This window comes from Oculina patagonica, chromosome 1 (genome assembly GCF_052425735.1).
Source record: "Oculina patagonica isolate OP01 chromosome 1, crgOcupat, whole genome shotgun sequence".
In the NCBI taxonomy this organism is placed as follows: Eukaryota; Metazoa; Cnidaria; class Anthozoa; order Scleractinia; family Oculinidae; genus Oculina; species Oculina patagonica.
The window spans coordinates 44,745,608-44,769,589 of record NC_135758.1 but is presented as its reverse complement, the minus strand read 5'-3'; the positions used below and the strand labels follow the sequence as shown (position 1 = coordinate 44,769,589).

General features: G+C 39.1%; 2 protein-coding genes across 2 annotated transcripts; one reads left to right on the top strand and one right to left on the bottom strand.

Moving 5' to 3' along the window:
• Positions 1 to 688: 688 nt before the first annotated feature.
• On the bottom strand, positions 689 to 10,546 carry LOC144633217 (complement component receptor 1-like protein). Its single transcript, XM_078492045.1, has 13 exons — positions 10,340 to 10,546; positions 9,157 to 9,330; positions 7,863 to 8,036; positions 7,277 to 7,450; positions 6,545 to 6,721; positions 5,728 to 6,096; positions 5,127 to 5,303; positions 4,521 to 4,700; positions 3,728 to 3,949; positions 3,127 to 3,291; positions 2,317 to 2,487; positions 1,954 to 2,025; positions 689 to 1,347 (listed from the first exon to the last, which is right to left on the bottom strand). The coding sequence occupies exons 1-13, from the start codon at positions 10,425 to 10,427 to the stop codon at positions 992 to 994; spliced, it is 2,499 nt and encodes an 832-aa protein (XP_078348171.1). The 5' UTR covers positions 10,428 to 10,546; the 3' UTR covers positions 689 to 991.
• Positions 10,547 to 10,842: 296 nt separating this feature from the next.
• LOC144633212 (complement C2-like) lies at positions 10,843 to 23,546 on the top strand. Its single transcript, XM_078492033.1, has 14 exons — positions 10,843 to 11,290; positions 12,430 to 12,499; positions 13,113 to 13,316; positions 13,953 to 14,120; positions 15,015 to 15,182; positions 15,834 to 16,028; positions 16,630 to 16,806; positions 17,573 to 17,746; positions 18,915 to 19,206; positions 19,851 to 20,161; positions 20,664 to 20,798; positions 21,388 to 21,504; positions 21,869 to 21,998; positions 22,868 to 23,546. The coding sequence occupies exons 1-14, from the start codon at positions 11,273 to 11,275 to the stop codon at positions 23,481 to 23,483; spliced, it is 2,775 nt and encodes a 924-aa protein (XP_078348159.1). The 5' UTR covers positions 10,843 to 11,272; the 3' UTR covers positions 23,484 to 23,546.
• Positions 23,547 to 23,982: the final 436 nt, after the last annotated feature.

Sequence of the window (23,982 nt, the reverse complement as noted above, 5' to 3'; positions counted from 1 at the left end):
CTGAACGAAAAATAAAATACCGTGACCTAGCCCCTTTAAGCGATAATTAGAAATTTGTTTGATATCATTATTGTAGCAGCAGCTTGTTTAAGATTCGTTGTACTGACCTGTCAACACTTTATGAGCTAAAAAGTGCTGGGAACTTAATCAAAAATTCTTGTCTCAGAAATAAGTTGTGTTGTTGATTCCACGGTCCTGCCACTTGTTTTTGCTTCTCTTTTTGCCCTGCCAAATTTCCTCGCATTATTGCGTTAATCGCCATTAATTTTTTTTGCGATAATGTGGTGTTCAGCACCGCCCCCTTTCTTTGTTTGGTTTCAGCATTTTTTGGATTTTGCTACTAAGTTGTATATAAAAGACAGCTTTTGAAATTTTCCTGATATAATGTTTTTATTAATGCTTATTTTAGTGAAGAAATATTTTCTCCGGCGGGGCGCTGTCCCCGCGGTCGCCCTGCCTCCCGTCCGGGGCGCTCTCCCGCTCGTGGCTCGCGTGGCTGGCCCTGGTGCCGCGTCCGCTCTCTGTGCTGTCGTCTCTGTGTTTGTGGTGTTTGCTCGTGTGTGGTTTTCTCCGCCGGCGGGGCGTCGGTCCACGACGGGATCGACCCATGGCCTCCCAGATCCGGTGGGCGCTCTCCAACTGGCTACGTGAGACTCGCTGTTATAGTAAAAAGAAAATTCAAAACGGATTATTTTATAATTGAAGATTTATTCATCACAAACATACAGGTTATAAGAACAGTTACTATGATATACTGCTTCAAGCGCTATCATTTACTTCACGATTTTCTTTTCAAGTTACCTTCTTACAAAAATGAAAAGCAAACAAGCACAGAAAAGACTAAAGCTAAGCACTAGAATTGCTGTTCTGGACTCCATATTTCCCCTAATTAAAGCTACACTCGCTACCTGAGGACAACAAACAAAAATAAAAGGCAGATACAACTTAAAACTAACCACTAAAGCAATTTTAGCAAAGAACTGAGTACAACTTAAATCAGCCCACTGAAATCCAAATCATCGCCACATTTTTTCTGCAACTTGGAGACAAAATCCTTGTTATCCTTGTTCCACTTTTGCACAAATGCTTGTTGAGTCACGATAAGACCCGGTTTAGGATTTTCCTCTCTAGATTCAATTACGACATTACCCACTAGGAGGAACGTTTTGCCGGGTAGCGAAGGGCAGGGGCAGTCTGGTGACTTGTCATAAGGGACACTGATGACTGCTTTCCCTACTGGAAGGGACCCATTGGCGCTCTTTAGCACCCTATTTATTACAACCAAGTAGCGGACGTGTTTCTTTGCCGAGTCTTCTGGTAAGTTACTTTTTACCTTGCCTATAAAAGCTGAAAAAAGAAATCAAAACGAAATTATGATACATAAATCAGTGAAATAGACCATATTCCTATTTTCGGTATTGGACTGGAACTACCTTGCAATGGAAGCTAATGCGGGGGAATATCATTAAAAAGAGCTTCATGTCATTTATATTTGAAAAGATTCCCCGCATTAGCCTCCATTGCAAGCTAGTGCCAGTCCAATACCTAGAATACGAATATTGCCTATTAGGCGAGAGGACTATATACCCTGGAATTCAATCCAGCAAAGGGACCTCGGATCCAAAGTAAACTGATTTTAGTTTTTTTTAATCCCTTCTATGAAAAAACTGAGCTGACGGGAAGTGTGTCAGTTTACTGTTTTGTCGAAGCTGAACTTTCCTTGTTCTTGACATATGTGAGTTTGAATGTTGCTAAGCATACACGGATGCATACATGTCTAGCGTGCATACATACAATAAAGTACAATTTAAAGTTTCTCGGGCTTGAAATAAGAACGTTCAATCGACATTACAATAAAACTGAAACCTGTTCCTCTGTTTTGCAATCCTTAATGAACAATGAATCTTAATTTAGTAGTTTTAGAGAACGAATTTCAAGAAACTGCCCGCTTACCAATATTACTTCCTCGACATGCCTCGCCAACTTTCATGTGAACACACTTTGGGCAATCTTCACTTCGTTTAGCTGGAAAACAAAATTGACCATTATACTAAAGAGGAAAATAGGTGAATGCTATAAATATTTTACGCATTATCTCTTTAAAAATTTCCACTTAATGCAATTAACGCAATCTTACTTATTCGCCAAGAGAATCTCTCGATGATTTTACTAAGATGCATATGCTTAAGAAAGAAGGAAAGTTGATAAAGTGTTGCCTTGTTAGATTATGTATTTTTATACGTGAAAGAATAGCACAAACTAAAAAGAAACAAAAATGTATCAGAGCAGAACAGCAACAAACAAAATACTTCTAACCTTTAGGTGGGCATCGTTTATTGCATTTTTCCTCAGTGTCAAAGTTATTTTCGTTGCCAAAACAGCCCCCATATTTAAACTTCTTGCAGCTTCCAGCTTTTTTGTTAAACGCCCATCGAGTCGTCTTTTTGTTACAAGGGCCTGTGTCAATACGCTGGTTACAGACATCCACTGAAAAGAACATTTACATTGCAAACGATAAACTATGTTAATTCAAATGCAAACAACATATATTGCTACAAAAAAGCAAAATTTAGGTATTTATTTTAGTTCCACTATTTCGTAGTTTTGCATAAAAGTCACACTATATATGGTGCTAATTGATTTCGCCGCACATGTGACGCAGGATAAGCTGAAAAATATGGCTAATTTCGGGGGTATACATCATTCGGCAACTAACATTAATGTTAACTTGCACACTGGTTGTTATTGTAGGTTGGATAAGTGATAATGCAACTGTAATTGCTAGATATTTCGGTTTTGGCTTGATGATGGTTCTAAAATACCCGAAATATAATGCCTTCACTTAAGTTGATCGAACCCACTCTGGTGAATATCACCATGAACTTGTCTTTAGTTCGGATTGACATTCATTCTTTACTATTTGAAGGAATCACTCCAAACTAACGTCACTACGTAGTCCCTTCAATAGCGATTGTCTCAAATCCTTAAAACAATGGTAACACCAGTCCTTTATGTTCGCCCCAAATCCACTCATATAAACGTTTCCTAGTCAAATAAATGGACGTTTGTCTGGACTACCATTAACTTAGGCCAGGTGAAATGTTTGATCTTATTATTTTACCATACCTGAACAAGTGCGGTTGCAGTCTTCCATAGTGGTGAAGCCATTCCAGCCACTTGGGTGACAACCACCGGCAATGATTGGCTCGCACTTACTGGTTGTTGAGTTGAAATAAAAGTTTCTGAAGTATGCCCTGCAGTTGCTTGCTGGGAAGATCTGGCAAATTGCTCCTGTGAAAATTTGAAACAACAGTCGAGCTAGGCCAGAATACTGAGAAAACACTGGAGGAGGCGTTAAAGAATCCGATGACGTGAGCTGACGTGATATTGATGATAAAAGACAAAACTACAACAACAGAAAGTCCTAAGGGGGGTTAGTATTAAAAATCCATTTTCCATACCAAATTTTGCCCAAATCCCATTTCCAAGCCTACTGTTTTCCAGATTTTCCAAATCTCAGTCCCAGTTCTATTGTTTATATTTTTGTGATTCCCAGTTCCGGAGACCCAAATCCCATTTTCCCAGTGCAAATTTGCCCAAATCAAAGTTCCCATCTTACCCCCTCACAAAAACAACAACAAAACAACAACAACAACAACAAAACCAACAACAAAACAACAACAACAACAACAACAGCAAAAGCAAGCAGCTACAACACTGAACACACCTGGGGTGCAAGAGCCATCTGCAACCTTCTCCACCGCTTTGCCTTGCCTACAAGCTGTCGCCTTCATGATGCAGTAATTGTTGTATCTATTTGCATCTGAGCCACAGACGGGCTGGAAATCCGCTGGACAGTCCAGGTTTTCACGGCAGGCACATCTTACTCCACTCCTGCTGTTATAAACACACTTCTCCCAAGGTTTACAAGACACGCCCTCGCAACGATCTGTTGAATCAAAAATAAACATCTTGGCATTTGTAACAGCACACTTGCAAGAGGGTCTCAATAGGGTGGTGACATTTTACGTTAACGGTTAAAAATTTGGCTTTTTTACGGCTACGGTTAATTGATTTCCATAACGGGTAACAGAAGTTAAAAGTAATTTCATGTTTTAAAAAGTAAAAATTATTTTCCATTATTGAAAAAACATATTTTAATCTCAGGGCCATTCTGGGACGATGAAGTGAAATAGTTTGGTTTATTATATCACTACGATTTTTTACGGTGACATATTTTACGGCTAACGTCTATAATCTTTACGGCTAACGGCTGAATTTCTGGCCGTTTTACGGCTAACGGTTGACACCATTGAGACCCCCTTGCAATTGCCGTCCATAGATCTCAGCTATCAGGTACAAAATGGGCCATTTGTTTTGGCTTCTTTGTAGTTAAAATTTTGACCAATTCTCAGCTATCAGCTAAGCCCCTTCCAGACCCTCTCTTGTTCCTTACGGTAAACTGTTGCAGACGACATCTTGCTCTAAACTAAGAGTAACTAAACTTTGATTGAACATACCTTTACACAACGGCACAATGTCAGACCACAGACCATCTGGTTGACAAGTTAACTTTGATGCTCCATCCAGCTCATATCCCTCATTGCAAGAGAAACTCACAGTGCTGCCAATAGCGAAGTCATCACCAATTCGTCTGCCGTTTTTGGGAGGAAGAGCGTCGAGATCCCAGCAAGACGTGACTGTTGGTAAACAAAAAACTCAACTCAAGTCTAAACGTTTTAATAGGCTTTATTTAATCTCTTGCTCAATCCTTATTCCCAATTTTATATTCCACTTATTAATTCTGGTTACATAAACTGCGCCTTCAAACAACACTCGAAAGGTCGAGAGAATACTTATGTAAACCCTGACCTGAAGCACTATTTTATACAACTTCATCTTTTAATTCGTTTGCATCAGATTAACACACGTACCATTTTCTAATTCGTTTATATGGACATCATTATTTCTACGCGCTGTAGAAATTCAAATACAGAACCTGTAGTCACAATTTTCGCATAAGTAAAGCAGAAGGCTCTGTCGTTCCTGAGCCACGGGTGTCTGGCAGACTGAAGTTGCCTTTGATCTTCGTTGTAACAAAGTCAAAGGCAAGCATGTCCACTTACTCTCGCAGGTTGGTTGTTCTCCAGTCCATTCTCCACTCGGTAGACATTTTCGTTTACTTGTGCCAATCAACTTGGTATTTATCTCACAACCGATCTCCACTTCTGTGCCTACAATGAATTCCTCCAGTCTGTCCTCTCTGAAGCCCTTCTCTGGCCTCCCCGGATCTGGGCATGCGGCTACGGTGGGCAAAAGGAAATAATGAATCATAAGAGAACACTGTCCTTGGTAATAAAGAGTACATCTCACCCCTTTTATCGAGTCTATATTTTTGGGCAAAGATACAGCAGGTTTTATAGAGGCTTTGCATGCCGTTCCCGCTGGAGAAACTTAGTTAAAATAGATTTGTCTCTTGAGACTTCAAAGGGAGGTGTTCTGACGTGGCCAATGGCCAGTGTATTGCAATCCACAACGACACGTCCTCGGCTCTATCATGGCGCTTTCTTGAGCAAGACACTTTACCCTCTGTCAGTTGTTTAAGGGTGCCAGTGACCTTTTACGGCAATGTAAAAAATGTTGGGAGGAAACTTGTAATGGAAATACAACCCGTTTACAAGGTAGGCCATTCCTCACCTTTATTGAAAGCTTTCATAAATTACTTACCACAAAACGTTGGAGGATACAAATTCCGGATAAACTCGGCAGCCACTGTTCCTTTGGTTCTTTGTTTGTCCTCGAACGTGACCGAATACTTGTCGCCATTAATCGCGTCAATCGATGCGAAGGTGTACTTTCCAGTTCGAACGTGCTTTGCTAAGACTCGGCTCCCCAGGAAAATGTGCCTTGGAGATGGAAGGATGTCCTCCACAATGATGTAGTGCTGTGTTCCTGGTCCTAATATCACGATTTCCTTTTCCTCTTCAGAAGATTCCGTCAAGACTGTGACGACGTGTTCGCGTTTTTGTTTAATTAAGCCACGAATGAAACGAATGCCTTTCCTGATGAAAACAGGTGTGTCAACTCCGGCACATGCTGTTGAAAAAGGAACGTAAACAAATGTAAAGAGAAGACAACAGAGACTACAAGAAAAAACAGCAAAGGAGAGAAGAATAGCGAAGCGAAGAGAAAAGAAAAGAAGAAAAAGAGAAGAGAGCCTGGGTGAAAAAGGCAAGAAGAGAGGTAGGTGGAGAGATGTCAGTAGAAGTGGAGAGAAGATTCGAACAGAGGAAAATAAATGAAATGAAATGAAAAGATGAAAAGTGAAGTGAAGAAAAGAGAAGGCAAGAGATTTAATGAGACAAAAGGAGAGAAGATAGAAGAGAGAAAATAGAAGCCAAGAAGGCTAGAGCTGATACACGATAACTACATAAAATCGAAGAGAATAGAAGGGCAGAAAAGAGGAGATGACCTGAATAGCGAAACATGAGATCTCTTTAATGAGTCTCACATGCAATAATAGTAGTATAGAGATCTTATTTACCGACACAGTAAGGCTGCACCCCAGTCCACTCCCCTTCGCCATCGCAGGTCCTCTCGTAAGACCCATAGATGATGTAGCCCTTGTTGCAGCGAAAAGAGACTTTCGAGTCATACATGAAAACTTTGCTTCCATTTCTTGAACCATACTGCGGTATACCAGGGTCTTCACAGGTTATTGCTGAAAACCGTAATAACAGATAACATGAAGTGATTACTGTCAGTGTGTTTATTTTTTGGTGTTTTAAAGATTTTAATTTTGAATATTAGTGATTATGAAGCTTGCAATTGCTTGTTACAACATAATCATCCTTCAGCTTCCCGTCACAAGCTTACCCACCATCAGGGATATTGCTCCTGGGTTCTTACGTAAGGCGAGCGCGAAATTGAACGTAATTCCTTTTTTTTTTTAAAAAAATTTTTTATTTTTAAACCAAACAAAAACCCCCACCCCTATTTTACCCTGTTTAAACAATTCTCTAAACCCTGGTTCTTTTCTATAATTTAAACATTAGGTTAGCATGTAATGACTGTGGCCAAAAGATCGTAAATAAAAATGGAGCTTTTTCAGCAGAGCAAGCTTAGCCACAAACATAATTTAATGCAATTCATTTAGTTTAAAAGAAACATAAGGAGATATCTATTAACTTAATTAAGTGAGCTAAAAACTCATGCCGATTTTGAAATTGTAACACAACTAAGAAAACGAACAAACAAACAGTAAAATTCAACATACCTTTACAAACTGGAGTCTCGCCAATCCACTTTCCTTTTTCTCCACAAGTCAAACTGTCTTGTCCTTGCATTTTAAAACCTTCACGACACGTGTAATGCACGTGCGCCCCGAACACGAAACCGCCGCCAAACATCTCAGCATCAGCCACTATTGGCGGGTCCTCACATGATACAGCTATCATGAAGCAAAGAAAAAACGGAAAAAACCTTCTCAGTGATTTTATATTCAGAATGCCATTTTTTAACGAAGAGCTTAGAAGCGAGGTGGTCCGACCATGAACAACACTGAACTATTTACACACTAGGTTTTCACATCCCAAACTGAAAAACTTGGGCAGACGTTTTCAAATCCTCTCCTTGCGGGTTTCATGTACAATCTTGCTTAGTGATAATTTAAGCACCGCCTTTAAAAAAAACTTTTAGCTGTCAAAAACAAAACTAGTAACTGACTTGTTGAATGCTCTTAACTCTCCTCTACAAAGCTTTTGTGTTTGGACACCGGGTGAAGACATGTTTGGTACCACAAGGGATTTCATCACACATAATCTTAGGTCGGGAGCATTTACTAATCGATATTGCCATCTTACGTTTGCAGATCGGCTGTGTCTTGCTCCAGGTTTGGTTCGCAAGGCAGGATCTTGTCTTGGGACCTTCCAGCACATACCCAGGCAGGCATTTGAAACTAACTGTGTTACCATACTGGAACAACCAGCCTTCACGTTGGCCATATTTGGGAGATCCCGGATCTCCACAGCTTACGGCTGTTAAGAAGATAGGTTACTGTTAAGTATGGCGTTACTTGTTATCTGCCAAGAAAGTAACTAAACAACAACAACAACAACACATAAACATAAACAAACAAACAAACAGCGATCCAAAGCAAAGCAAATGAAAAATGAGTTCCTCGAGAATAATGCTAGAATTAGTAAATAATAAAGATGGTAATTTTAAGCTCGGTAATAAATAAAAAGATAGATGTTCCGACGGGAAAGCCCCGGCGCCCTGGCCCCCGGCGCCCTGGCTCGGAGCTCGTGTGGGCCATTTACTGGTGTTGGCGCGTCCTGCTCGGTCAGCTGTCGATTCATCACTTGATTATTGTGCCTACTTTATGTCACAACTTGATGATTCGACATTGCTGATCCTGCGTTGGGACGCGTGTCACATATCAACCTGTGGCCCAGCTCCGGTCTCTCGTGCTCGTGGTTGAGCGCACCGGTTCTGGGAGGCCATGGGTTCGATTCCCGGGACTCAGAATTTTCTTTGTCCCTCTCGTGTCGTGAACATCTTATCTTTATTAATGCTAGGATTGTAAAAGTTAAACTAGTTTTACATTAAAAGATAAGGCTACAGATGAATCCCAATATTTCGAACTTCCGGCGGAGACGAAATTGATTAGAACAATCGGCAACTGTGAGAAATCGGGGGTAAAAAGGCATTGTTCGACGGAGGGAAGAGAAACCACTTTCATCGGAAGGGTTCGGTAATCGTCCAACAGATGCAATGCAAAACACAGTTTAAAATCTGAATTTCGGAAAAGCCAATCTAGCTGAGATGATTGTAATGTTGTATGTGAATGAACAGTAACAGAATAACAGGGATGTTGCCTGTGGATGTCCGCCCCTTCCGTTTAAAATTTAGATTTTGGTGCTGTTAGTTGTGCTAAGCTATTAGTTGCAATTTTGTGGTTGAGATTGTTGCAAAGTAAACGATTATATTGCAACTTAAAGTAAATGAACACAGTAAAAAACAGCCAACATATTTGTGCATTTTCTAGCAGTTGTGTAAAACGGATGAGCATTTTTTGAGCAAATTCCTGCATTAAACGTTCATTAAAATTTACTAAGAATCTCAGAACGCGCAAACCCCTAGATCTTTACTTACCCACACAGGACACATTCGGTTTAGTCCACTGTCCATTTGATTGACATGTGATTGCAAATGGTTTTCCAAGTCGAAAGTAGCCTTCTTTACACAAGAACCTGACGGTGGACCCAACTGTATTGTTGCCTACAGCTATGGCATTTTCAGGAGATTCTGGGGCAGGGCATGTCGACACTGAACGGGAAACAAAGAATAGTGACGTTTGTACACGGTGATTGGATTTCGTCCCCTCCGAACAGATAACATGAAAAGTGCGAAACGAGTACAAATGTTTCAGTATTTTTTAATGTAAGAACCCGATTTAGTTGAACTGTAGTCCTCGTTGATGTCCTACACAGTTTAAAGTCTATTTTGTTTGGGCTGGAAGTGTTAGATAATAAAAAATTTAGATATTTAAAGTATGTATTACCGCTATACGCTTTTACTCGTCGTGTGCATTTACTGAAGGAAGAAAAAAATTACACAATGGGTCGCATAGGGAATTGTGTTTGTGAAATGTCTTCTAAGCAAAGAAACGATCAAAATGACAAAATGCTTAAACCTTGGAAGAGTTATAACAAAAATACATTAGATTTTTATCCTCCCAAACTGCGAAACGCGGCTGATTTTTATCACTTGTACACACACAACAGGGAAATGGCTGCGCGCGCGAAATTGCGTGGGTGTGGGCTGACGCGTTACATGATTTGTTGCCATGTCCTGCGTTACTTTCGCCTTCATACTTTCGGCACCCCAGTGAAATTAAAATAGAATTTATCCCACCACTGCAAGGGAAATTTGGTCAGCAAGGGTCTCCCGGTCAGGCAAGTATGATACCTAACCCCTGGTAGACAAAGTAGTTGTCTCGCATCCTACCCCACACTAGAGGGTATATATGTTATCTTCAGTTATGTAAACCAGATTTTTATCTTTCGTGGAACTAAAGGAAACAACAAACCCAGCTGGAAATTTAGTGAGTTCCATATACGTTTTCATTACTTCGCAATGTCTGTGATGATATTTTCGTTAGTCTTGCATTAAATGGGCTAGATGATAGATATCGTACAAATACCCGAAGAGTATTCGAATAAGACTAATATGTGCTTAATCTCGCATCTAAACGACACATTTATATTTTTGGTACCATGAAATCAACACGGAAATATTCCCGAAATATTTCGACATTTAGAGGTGATTTACTTACCCGGAGTTGGGTCTTCGGCTCTTGCCAGTTGGAGCAGAAAAAGACAAAAAATATATTTGCAGATACGAGGTATCGTGTCACCGTACATCGTGTTAACGAAGACGAATTGTCTTTTGAGGTATTGCTGTTGCGTATCAACCACAAAGGAAGAGAAACGCGCGCGCGAACGTGCCAAAAATGATTTGTTCCTTTCAGCACGTGTAATCGGATTGGCTGTCAACGATATCCTCGCTTTGACATTGACCCGGCGCGCTCCGTGAAGAAACAATAGATAAATTGTGAGTCCTTTCGTTTCTCAGGGTTTGATACCACAGGAAGTCTGAATTTAACAGTTAGCGAAATGTCATTTAAAAACGATACCTTCGTTACGTGAGCCAAGTCAGCTAAAACTGTGTAATTAACTTGTTATTCAACGCCAATAGCTCCATCTAGAAGTTGCCCAACCCCTGCGGCTTATCTTTTTATAGCCATTGGGTAACTGCGTGCGTCGTCATACTTGAACTTGGTTTTCAGATGACCCATTTATGAGGATTCTTTTCTCTTTTATTGAGGAAATTCAATCAGCTCGAAGCGAGAAATGTTTTTAGAAGTTGCTTACAAAGCAAATAGCGAAATAAGCGAAGAAGAAAGCGAGGAAAATGTCTTTTTAAACACAGGAAGAACATAGCTTTCCTGACCTTTTATTTTGCAAGCGTCGAAGAATTTGACCCCTCTTTCCGTTGAAACGTTAGCTCAAACAGATACAACTGTTGAAGTGTGCGCACAATCTGTTTTCCTTGGCAAATTTTCATTCTGTTGAAGCAACATCTGATCGCCTCACCTCAGCGGAGAAAATAAATTAAAAGAATTCGCCTCAGCACGCTACTGCTGCGGAAGTTAAAGAGAAGACATTTGTATTTTAGTCCCAATCAAGAGTTTCATCAAAAGAGCAAGATGTTCTTTAGATATCAGGTAAGATGAATTGTCTTTTGTATAAAGCATTAACATAAAAATACACTAAAATGCGATACCTCGAAATACCAGGTCATTTACGTGATATATGATAGATGTTTTTCCTTCTAAGAATTCTTGGAGCCAAAACATCCTCAAAGGAATCCTTGAAAATGACAAGTTAAACGAAGCAGGAGTTGCTTATCCATAGAATCAAACGGGTGTATTTTAGATTTCCATTTGCAATAATTGTTCGTGTGCAAAAGATTAAAATGGTGTCCTTCTTAACACACATATCCTGTCTGGGGGTGTTCAAGATGAGCTAAGATGATATAAATCGACATAAACCATATACCACTGGGTGAATCCAGTGGCTTGCACCCACAGTGAAATTTGCAAACGTTTTATTATAATAAAAGGAAACTATTTTGAATTCAAAGACGGCCTAATAAGCGACAGTTTCTGAAAAAAGCATGAGATGTCTGGGAGACTGGGAAGGAGGTGGTATGGAATATTTGACGTGCAATCGGTTGTCAAAACGAGGAAGGAATGGAAATGTTCCCTTGCTCCCAGATTTATCTCTCTTTCGGTACCTCGGTTAAGACTTTAATCTGTTTTGAAGCGAAGCAAATTAAGATAAAATTAATCCCTGAGTCAGCGATTTTCACCGCATAGAGGGATAAAAAACAAGGTAAAAATTCGTAAGATAGTAGCTAGATTATATGAACTTTCAGACGTCAAGAAGAGTAAAGGGTTTTGGTACCAAGATTTTCATTATCAATTAAAGACTCCAAAAGACTAAAAAAGTGCATCTTTTTTAACTGAACTCCAAATGACATTTTTTAACCCCAATGGAAGATGCACCAATGAGCTTTAGGTAGTACCTCAGATTAGAAATGTGAGGCTATTAGATAACTGTCTACAATTCAGCCAGACAGTTAATACAATTGTTGATCTGCTATCTCTGTTGTTGTTGTAACGAAGCTTGTATCACTTGTATGCTTTGTTTGATATAGATTAATTCTCCACCCTTCTCATAAAAAAGAACAGTAAAACCCCAGTTAATTCTGCAACAAGCAGGTCAACAAACATTGGGAATTAACGTCAAGGACAAAATGATTAGAGATGTAATGTAAACACTTCGTTCTTTCGCTTTTCAGATTCTTTTGTACATTTTTGTGAGCACGTTGGCATTCTGTATTCAAAGTACAGGGAGTCGCCGGAGTGCAAGTAAGTTTGGATGCTTTGTTTTTTAGACAAGTTTCTGTATTTGGTAAATTGTTAAACTAGCAAACATTTTTTGGTTTTTCAAGATTTGTTCCTTTTACTATTTTCATTTTTAATTGATTTGAGCTGGTATGTAAAGTATCACTTGATAGAGGTGTAATGGCATTGGCAAAGAGATTGTTTCCTTTATAAAAGGGTAAAAGAGAACAATAAAATGAAAAAAGAGAATGAAATGAAGCAAACAGCCAGCAAACGGAAATAAAAATAGCTGTGTGACAAATAGATTACCAAACAGAGAATAATGTAACAACCACAGAATGTAACAGAAATTAGAAAAAAAAAGGGCAGTTATATAAGACAGAACTTTTGTTGAAAAAACTTTTAGGTCTTGTGTATACATTTAGTTCGTATATGATGCATGGGTATAGCATAATTCCCGTTAGTAAAACATATATCAATTGCTAGGCTAAAATTGGCCTCAATCTCCAATCTCAAGTGTCTCAATCTTGGCCTCAAGGTTCCTTTTTTTTTCAGTAAGAGTCTCTGACTATAATAAGTAGGTGTGTCAACAGCGCTAAAGAAATACATTTTATATTATATAATTTTTTTAAATTAGATTGCGATAAAAAATGCGTTGACATACTCCGAAGACTTAAGAAGAGTCCACCTAAGGACAGCGTGATCGCTATACACACTGGGCTGTGTAAGGCAAGATATCGCTGTCGTAAAGACTTTAAGTTGGTTGGCAAGGAATACCGGACTTGCAAGGGAGGAGAGTGGATAGAAAAAAAAGAACCCAAGTGTTTAGGAAAAGTTCCAGGTATTCTAAATTTCATGCAGTTCTCTGATGCTCTATAATCATACTTGAAGCTATAGACTCATGCACAGTTTTCTCAGTAGCTTGCGTGTAGCCGTCTTCTATTTCCATTACATCTCAGGTAGCTTTGTAGTACGAGAGAGGCTTGTATGAACCCATGAATGTGTCATGTATGCTGTATATGGTTTGAGGAATTTGAAGATTATCATTTATGATTTTAACTTTGTGTTCTGTGGAGGCTTTATTTAAAACTAAAATAAAACTAGTGTGTTTGTAATAAAGACTAAAAAATCTTGTAAATAACGTATCACATTTACATTAAGTCATGTCAACTTTTTTGTAGGGAAATAATGGATTTTGAGAGAGAAAAACTGGAAGTATTTCCAAATTTCGAAAGGAAACGATTGACTAACAAGCTTTCAGTTAACTTTCTGTTACTTCGTACCACTACGTTACTGACAAGTCAGACGTAGCTACAGCTTTAGTTACTTTTTAAAATTAATCTCTAAACATTATTCAATAAGGTTTTTAATTGACACTTAAATGCGTAATGCAAACTAAAGCTTCTGTCTACAAAAAAAAAATGCTGGAAACAGTCAGTACAGTGTACTCCATTTTGTCTGGTTTTCTCCACATCAGGGCCTTGTGGAAAACCTAAAGACATCCCACACGCCAAGTATACGGGTTCAAGTTTTAACTTTAACGATAAGTTAAAGTATAAATGTGAAAATGGTTACACGCTCAGCGGACCCAGAAGAAGAAGATGTGGAGAGAACGGAAAGTGGTCCAAAGCTCCCCAATGTCTACGTAAGTCAAAATTTGACATCTACTGAACCTCTTAATCTCACTGAAAAAGTTAAAAACATTGTACCCGGGGCTGCGGTTCAGTTTAGGGAGAAAAGTCGCTAAATAGCAATCTTATGTTTGCCACAGTAACTACAGTAGAACCCCGGTAACTCGAACTCCGATAACTCGAACATCCCGTTAACGAAAACTTTCATTTCCCTTGGATTTGAACTCACTTTTCAGTCATTTTTACTCGGTTAACTCGAACTCGGATACTCGCCCCGCTCGAACTAATTGTTTCCTTGTCTGGGTCACCCGATAACTCGATTCGTTCTTGCCTGCCACGGTTGCCCATTGATAGAGAAAAAAAGATCACGTTTGACAGTCTTTTCCACACTTTCCTAAGAATATATCGTGTTAGAGTTTTTGACGAGGTAAGTTAATTTGCACTGTGCTGTATACTGGTGCTGAAAAATCAGTAAACTATCAATATTTAAACTTGGCAAATTAAATATGCAATCTACCCCGATAACTCGAAACCCCGCTAACTCGAACGGTTTTTCGTTACCCTTCAGAGTTCGAGTTACCGGGGTTCTACTGTATTGAAATGGCACAGACTCTTTCACTTGTCACAGGCCTCTCACTCACTTCTTAGTGTTAGAGCGGCTGGAACGACACCCTACGGTAGAACTCGATTTTCTTCCGAGTATCACTGACTGGCTACCACTTTATATGAAATGTTTTTTAATCTTTTAAGAGGATCTAAAATGAGCCAGCCTTGAAGTTTCCTTGTCAAGCGGGGCGTAAGCTAGAAGATGACCCATAACAACTTTTATACGATTGGCATTTTGCCATCCCCTATAGTCGATTTTCTCGTGTGCCCTACTGTACTGATCTTTCCTTCCTTTCTGTTAGAACCTTGCGGAAAACCTGAGGATATTCCTCACACCAAGGTTAATGGTTCAAGTTACAACTTTAAGGACACTTTGACTTACACCTGTGAAAAAGGCTACGTCCTTAACGGGCCCAATAGTAGAACATGTCGAGAAGATGGAAAATGGTCAGCTGGTCCTACTTGTACAGGTTAGTTATGTTTAATTATTTACTGTGAAACAACACAACACCCGAAATTATCAGAAACTATTTAGTATGAGAAACTATTCAGGGAAACATTTGAAATGAGGTTAGTAGAAAATTAAATTTTCTCGTTTGATATTTCAAATTTGACTGAATGTACCATATGGTGATTTTTAGATGAAAAGAGGCACGACACAATATAAGTTTAATATATAAAAGTGCATGGAGGCGCTATATATTTTATTTGCAACAACAATATATCATATCTGCAGATAATACATTTCCAAATAATACAAGTAAAAAGTGTGTGTGCTCGTTTCACTATCCGGGGGAGATTCGCTTAGTGTGATCATCTGGGCGAGGGTGGTCCTAAAACTGATGGTTTTTATGAAATGAACAGAGATTTTACACGGAGAGATCGTTTTTACGTGACTGAAGATGACTTACGCTCAGCTTGAGAGTTGTCGAAACTTCAGTCGTCAAAAACAGTTCTTTTCAGGACTACCTTCACCCTGACAAACACACTATACAAATTACTGATACTAGGGGCTCAAACTACTTTCTATGTTTTACTTGAAACCTCTTATGAGTTTCTGGCTTTACTTAATTTGGAAAATATTAAAATAATTGCTAATTTTTTTTTTTTTGCTTTTTCAGAAATTCGGTGCACTCATCCCTTGAAATTTCGACAAGGAAAAATACGAAACGGAAATGTTTCATCCTCTGACCCTGATTTGTTGTATGGCGCTACGTTGGCGTTTGAGTGTAATGAAGGATATGAGCTGAAAGGCGCTGACACTATGACCTGTTTGGAATTTGGTTGGAAACCTCGAAGACCACCATACTGCATCGGTATAAGTGTTTTCTAGGGCCTCTATTGATTTACTAGGGCCTCTATTGATAACAGTTTTCATTGTAAAAGCTGATGGAGTAACCCTATTTAAATAAAGGCTTTCTCTCTTTCTGGCCAAGTGTGATAAATAATGATATCGATATATCCAGTAACAGATTGGCTGTGCGGATTGATTCGGCCTCAGATCTAGATAAGTCAACACCAAAGTCCTGTTGTTGTTCTGAAGAAAAAGTAAAACTTTATGATAAATTTTTCTAATGGTGGCTTTTATTGGTTTAGCTTCTTATAAAGACTCGTTTTCTTTATGTGATTAGAACATGTCAATTGGCTTTAGGAAAACAAACCTGGTTGGCAAACGGTACGATAGAACCCTCGCTTTTACTGGAAAACCGTTAAATAACGTCTCGATTAAGAAATGAAACTTTTCTTTCCGTACCAAGCAGTTTGAGTAGTTTAGCAAGCAAACATCCGTAAAGAAATTGAGGTTGCCAAAGAAAGTAAATGTGTGTTTACAGTGGTCATGTATTTAGCTTCATATTCAGGCGTGCAACTAAACCTGAGGAAACAAATATTTCAAATATTTTATTTTGTGGTTTACAGTAAAAACTTGTCCTGACCCTGGCAGACCAGAGAATGGTGATCGGTTTGGATATTTTAAAGTGGGAAGTACGGTACGATTTTCCTGTCAGTCAGGTTTTGAAATGCGTGGCTCAAGAGAAAGAACCTGTCTGGAAAATAAGGAGTGGAACGGTTCTCTGACCACTTGTCAAGACGGAAGTAAGTTAGCAATTTGTATTTTTTTGTACGTAACACCCCGGTATATTTCGAACGACTTGTTCATCAACAGATGGGCATATCAGAGCTGACCTCTCTGATGATGAACAATTCGTTCGAGGTATGCCGTGTTACGCACATTTGTATGGTCTAGAACATCTGGTTGATGATCATTGTATCGGCAGCCAAATGAAGTAATTCCCTGTCTGAGAGGCCCGGCAGCTAGTTTTCGACTCACTCCACTGTAGTCGCCTCCGTAGCGCAATGGTCTGAGTACCTTCCATGCGATCTAAGTTCATGGGTTCGAATACAACTTGGGACATCTGATTTTTTTAGCACATTTGTTCGGTTTATATAAATAGGCATAGATAGATAAACCATAACCTGCAAGTAATGTATGAAACAAGTCAGTCAGTCGGTCGGTCGGTCGGTCGGTCGGTCGGTCGGTCGACAGATCGGTCTGTCTGTCTGTCTGTCTGTCTGTCTGTCTGTCTGTCTGTCAGTCAGTCAGTCAGTCAGTCAGTCAGTCAGTCATCAGTCAGTCAGTCAGTTTCAATCACTCAGTCCCTTACGAGTAATTAAAAAGTAAGTAAACTCATTAAACCTTTGATGACTGCTCCAAAAATGGCCATTTTTGACAGGTTTTTGTTAAGAGGGTACCGTTCCTTTGTCTGTCTGTCTGTCTGTCTGTCTGTCTGTCTGTCTGTCTGTCTCTCAGTCAGTCAGTCAGTCAAATATTGTAACGCGTTAACAATTTTATTTCTTTCAGGGACCTACTGCCCAGTTCTTGGAACTCCCATTAGCGGACGTAAATACGGCAGCGAATACAATAATGGAGACATTGTGACATTCGAGTGTGACCTTGGATTTGTACTCAAAGGTTCTGCAGTAAGAAAGTGCTTAGAAAATGGAACGTGGAATGGTACAGAGGCAATTTGTAAAGGTAAGGTTATCATTTGTCAATTTCACAAATGCGTGCCTGGCTATTGTGTGTACTCTTATTGACAGTAGAATGATGTCATAGCATGGTCAAAAGGAGCAAGTTTTCCTGGCGGGGGTACTGTTTTTTTTTTTTGTTTAGTTTTTTTGTTTAGTCTACTTAGTTTTTTAGTTTTCCTGGCGGGGGCAACTGCCCCGATAGGTAGGGCCCTGACTGGTTAGAACCTTGGTCTTTAGATCAGGGTCTGGGTTCCAACCTTGCCGCAGTCACTGCACTTTTAGCAACCCCTTTTGACTGCAGCTTATACAAATCGTGTAAAATTTTCATCCAAATTGCGCTACATGGATACATATAGGTTATTCACCAGCCGGGAGGTCTGTATTGGGAAAAACTGTGCCCGAGGTCTTGGATACCGCCCGAGGCCGCATTAATAAACTCAGCGTTGATTCCCAGCAGAATTTCTTTGTGATGAACAGTGCGAAAGTGAAACTGAATGAAATGCGTAGTTTGGACGTACGGCACAATATTGCGAGAATTATTTTGACTGTTTTGTAATTAAGAATCACATTTTCTTAAATGATAGCATTTAAAGTTTTGTTTTGGAAAAAAGTGGCCGATAAAAAAGCAGTCTTTTACTCAAAATTGAAGTTTAAAACCGTTTCAGCGTACCGTAATGGCGTGAAAATGATTGCAAAATAACAAACAACCACAAACTACGAAACTAGAACTCGATTTTGTCGATAAAGAAATGAATACTCGCCTTTAGAAGAACTTAGAGGCCTTTAATTCCACTTCTATTTTTTTCTTTTCACTTTTACAACGGTTGGTGAGCAGCTATTTCGATTTTGCAGAGCAAATCTTTCATGTGTTCGTTCGTACAACACTGCAAAATGATTTCGCGCGGAAAATTCACTCGACGATTCATCTCGCAATGGAAACCGCCTGCTGTGAGCGGGCCGGATGGGAGAATACCGCCCGCTCCCGGAACCAATCAGATCGCAGGATTTGTAGAACCCCCCTCCACAAAGAAAAAAATAAATTTCCTTATTGACCATTCAAGAGTAAACGTCTGACAAACGAAAAATTTCCAGTAGTACCATAAGTATCTTATTAGGGTGGAAAAGTATGTAGGAGCTATAAGCATCTAACGTCAGAAAATACTTTCTTTCAGATGAGTTTGAAGATCGCTTTAAAGATGTCAACACCACTGCTTACAACTTCCGAAAAAACTTAATTGATCCTTTATTGGAATACACATGTAACAGTGACAACGAGACCGGCTGCAATAAAACAAATGACCGTGGACTAGATTTCCGCGGAAGAGCCATCAACTTGAACGCGAATGGTGGACTTGACCTCGTGTTTGTTATTGATGCTTCCAGCAGCGTAAAGAAAGACACGGATTTCAAAAGTGGCTTGGAATTCGCAAAAGAACTTGTGAGAACCATTGGAGCAAGCAAAAGGTATGACCCATGGAGACAAAGATGATTATTAGGTTTTGAAGCGTTAAAGGCTGCCGCGTTCCTTCATGTAGGCGTGCTTCTTGTATAAAATACATCAATATTCAATTTCTGATAGTCCACCGTCCCCCCTGAGGAATGTGACTGTATGATTCACCTTCCTCTAAGTCAGAAGTAAATGGCTGTAAACTTTTTTAAGAAAGAAAAGCGATCCTGCATATCTTTGAAAGATCCTCGTATTAACCAATGGATTATTGATTCCTCTTGGTGTTGTAATTCGAATATATTAGTCATAAACGCTTTGAAGTACCTGTTGGCTCTCGCTACACGTCCTGCGTTTGAAAATCCCTAAATTCCTTAAAATTCTTAAAACTATCCGCCGTATACATCAAGTTTCATTTTTAATTAAAACTGTTTTATTTCATTTTTGAAGTAATATTTATCAGCAAAAACATTGAATTGATATAAGTATTTTATCACATTAATATTTGCATGAAACCATCTTGACCATTATGTACAGGTGGTGTTTAAATTTTTGCAGCTCCTCGTAACGTCGTTTGGCGGTTTAAAAAGGAAATTTTCAACTTTACTAGTGACTTTAATACCAAGAAGAAACCTTGCTTACTTCAGTTTAATCACTTTTTCAGGGCTGACGGCACTCGAATAGCAGCAGTGACATTTGGCACTGAAGCCAAGCTTGAGTTCAACTTGGGAGATGCGGAAGTGGATTCGTTGGAAAAGGCTATCGAAGCCATCGACAATATAGTGTACATGGGAGGGGCAACTGCGTCTGCACTTGCTTTGCAAATGGTCAGAAGAGTGGTCGTGCCAAATGCCCGTGGAGACAGCCACCGGGTGATAATGTTCATCACTGACGGAAAGTCGAACATTGGTGGTCCCCCCAAAAAGGAAGCGAAGCATCTACGCGATGTGGAAAAGTTTGAAATATACGCAGTCGGTAAGATCACTTTTTACCTCTCGAAAAGGAGGAACAACTTAAAAAAAGCTTTAAGATTTTGGCTGCATTGGTAGAAATAAGCCAGAGTTTAGCTGGCACAAACTATAGTGTAACATGCAATAGTTAGCAAATCACGTCGTTCGTTTGGTGTGATAACAAACATTTGGTTTTACAATGGATGTCATTTTAATAGGACAAGTGCAAAACGAGAAAAGAAGGCTTTCCAAATGAACTTCACCTTCTATGATCTTCATACAATATATTCAATATGGCTCCTAAAAAATAAATCCCTAGGAGACAAGTTTGGCGTTTATTTCCCAAGGAAAGAAGTTGTTATCTCTTGGGTTTCCATTTTAAACTAGTTGAACTTTTTCGTTTTACTTCTAACATCACTCATTTGAAGCACGAGAGCCGCAGAGGCCAGAGGCAAATGGTGTTTGAAAAATGAAACTTTTTATTACCAGCGCTTTGTTCAAGCTATCTTATCCTTTTGTTTTTTCAGGCGTTGGAAAAAAGGTTCGCACACGTGAACTGATGGACATTGCGTCTCCTGAAGAAAACGATAATCACGTGATCTCTGTCAGAGAATATAAAACTCTCCAGGAAGCCATCAAGAAAGCGGTATACATTAAAATTGGTATGTGAAATTTCTTAGATCAAAGCCCGGCATAAACGTTCGTTGATGTGCATTTTAACACAGTTGGGATGTATTTTTGTTATTCTAATTCTTGGGATTAAAACAAGCGGGACGTCAGCGGTAGAATCTGTATGCATACAGCCACACAGGGCAACAGTATAAACAGCAGTGTATATATGCAAAAATTGTCGATTTGTCTTAACAAGAAACTAGAAGACACAGTTACCTGCATGTGGAGCTCCTGTCTCCCCCCCCCCCCCCTTCACATTTTTACACCAATATAGGAGAAGCCACAAGCCAAGCGGCCCACACTGCCAGAGCTTATCCCGGTTTCCGTAGCATTAAGCGGCTAGGAATATTTCTACGCCCCCTGAATGGGATGCTAGTCCATTGCAGGGTTCCCCCCAAGCATTATGTCGTCGGTACCCATTTATACACCTGGGTGGAGAGAGGCACTATGAGAGTAAAGTGTCTTGCCCAAGAACACAACACAAGTGACCCCGGCCGGGGCTCGAACTCGGACCGCTCTATCCGGAGTCCGGCGCTCTGACCATTAATTTTAAACAAAATTATGTTGCGTTTTTCACAGATTATTCTCCCTGTGGTGTGAGTCCAGTAGATTTGAGGGCTCGAATGGTTGGAGGTAAAAACTCAAAACGAGGATGGTGGCCCTGGCAGATAGGACTCTACAAAAACAACGATGAAAGTAATTTGAAATAAGTTGTTGTTTACCTTTTATGCATTGTATAATAGGTATAATAAGTAAATAGTTAGGAATAACCACAAGATCAGTGCACTTGTAACCCCTCAAGAGCATGCACCATTCTAATCTTCATTAACATAAATAAAATTTCAATCTCCACCTTAAATAGTTTTCCACAGAATTTAGAAAAGCCTTTTTATCTCGCTCACCATTCCTAAGTTTTGTCATCCAAAATTTTCTTGCATACACGACAAGCAAAAAACGTACTTGTTTTACGAGAACGCATCGTGAAAGGATATCTAAAATTAATAAATCAATGATTAAAATTGAGCTGAATGAGCATTTTGTGTTTTCCCATTCGTTTTAGTTCCTCCAAAGCTTCAGCTTATTTGTGGTGGTGCCTTGATATCTCGTCGCTGGATTCTGACTGCAGCTCACTGTTTCTACCACTTTGATCCTATATTTGGTGAATTTAAATTCAAGAGGAACACCGGAGAGTAAGTGCTGAGGCAATAGTGTTATAGTAAAAGTAAATGTTTTCTGGCCGTACTTTCTAAAGAAAGGTCTGTTAACAGCAAAATTAGATATTAACATTAACTTATACAAATAAGAAATACTATATACATGGTTGCGCGGAGAAATTTACCTTTGAGATATCGATTTGAACACGAGAAGATAAATTTCATATCTCCAAGCAACCATGTACTATTCTGTTTATTATATAAACCTACTAATGACGAAGTTTTTGACGATTTTCCGAAGATCTCAGACAATTTCCCGATGATTTCCGAATATTTTCAAAATGCTGTCCGAAGGTCTTACGAATGTTTCCGAAAATTTTTCGAAGATTTCTGGAGACTACTGAAGATTGCCGAGGAATCTCCGAAGATGTTTCGACTTAATATCGACAAGCTTTGGCTCGTAGAGCATTGAAACATGGCAAACTGCGAGCTTATTGGTCAAAAACGATATCACACATGTGTAGATATTATTTTATTCACACCTGTGTGATACCATTTTTATCGATTTGCTACCACTCGCTTTACCACTGCAGTTTATATAATAACCACTAGATTCTTATACAATAAAATGAAAAAATAATAAATACACCTTATTCGATGGTTTAACATATAATACGCGCGGATGTTTTGCGAGTTGCGTAGTATTTTTACAGCTTTAAATTATATGTATAATCAAAAGAATTTTATTTTATTTAATAATTCTTTCGCGCTTAGGAGATCAAAACACCGGTCATGTGCACAAACGTGTACAAAGTGCCATCTTGACCAAACAAACTTGGGAAATAACTCTTAAAAGTACTCGCTGTTAAGTGTCATGATTAATATTATTACCATTTTTTGCATAGATACCTGGTAAAAGCCGGTGACCACAATTTGAATAGGGAAGAGAGATCTCAACAGGACATTCAACCAGAGAAATTTTTTGTCCATCAAGAATACAAAGATCGTAAATTCGTGAATGACATTGCTCTCATCAAACTTAAGGACAAAGTGGAACTCAGTGCCTTTGTGCGAACTCTGTGTCTTCCGGAAGAGGATGAAGGCGATTTGGCAATCCCTACCAAATACGGTATAGCAACTGGATGGGGAGTAACGCAAGCCTTGAAACATGGAGAAAAACCGGATCCCAAAAACCGATATTCAACACGTCTTCAATACTCTGCTTTCACAATTCAAAGCGACAAACTATGTTCAAACAAATCAGTGATTGCCATCAACTCTACAGTGGCGTTTTGTGCCGGAGACGGGAAGGGAGGAAACGATACCTGCCATGGCGACAGTGGAGGAGCTTTCATTCGAGAAGGAAAAAGAGGAGATGACTTCCGATGGGTGGCTACTGGACTTGTCAGCTGGGGGCTCGGGTGCGCACAGAAAGATCAGTATGGATACTACACCAGAGTGTATCCATTTACTGACTGGATAAAGAAAACTATGAAAGACAATACAGAGCCAGAAGACTGAGCTTAGTTTATTCTTGCCTTGCAAAAAATACATTGATTAAAACATAAGCAACCTTTTTGTTTATAGCTTTTTGAAGTTATCTTCAATTTTTTTTTTCAAATGCATTAATCATTAGAAAAATGAGATCGTAATATATACACTTTGAAAGTAAAAAATAATAATAAAAAAACATCGTAAATTAAAGGAACTGAAAAAATGAAATAATTATATAAAACAAAACAGTGAGTAAATACTTTTATTTTTCATATCTAAGTGCGATTCACAGACGATAAATGAATCATGGGCATTAACACACACTTGATTTCTGCTAGCTAAATGCTTATTATAATAAAATTAAAAAAAAAAAATTATTATTATGACATGCCTTTGTTTTTACCAGGAGTTGTATAGCTGCATGCAAAAGACGATGTTATTGCATAAAGCAATAGAAAGTATAATCGTCGTTAAATACGTGGAAATCGGTTTCAGATTCATTAAAATCATCAAAATGACGGAACTA

What these genes read in the sequence shown, in the direction of transcription:
- LOC144633212 (XM_078492033.1), top strand. An exon ending in GACCACTTGTCAAGACGGAA is followed by an intron (nt 16,807 to 17,572) that starts GTAAGTTAGCAA and finishes TATTTCTTTCAG; the next exon opens with GGACCTACTGCCCAGTTCTT. An exon ending in TTCAAGAGGAACACCGGAGA is followed by an intron (nt 21,999 to 22,867) that starts GTAAGTGCTGAG and finishes TTTTTTGCATAG; the next exon opens with ATACCTGGTAAAAGCCGGTG.
- LOC144633217 (XM_078492045.1), bottom strand. Translation starts at nt 10,427, where the DNA reads ATGTACGGTGACACGATACCTCGTATCTGCAAATATATTTTTTGTCTT. An exon ending in GACACAGCCGATCTGCAAAC is followed by an intron (nt 7,451 to 7,862) that starts GTAAGATGGCAA and finishes GCTTCATGATAG; the next exon opens with CTGTATCATGTGAGGACCCG. An exon ending in TAAACGATGCCCACCTAAAG is followed by an intron (nt 2,026 to 2,316) that starts GTTAGAAGTATT and finishes TTTGTTTTCCAG; the next exon opens with CTAAACGAAGTGAAGATTGC.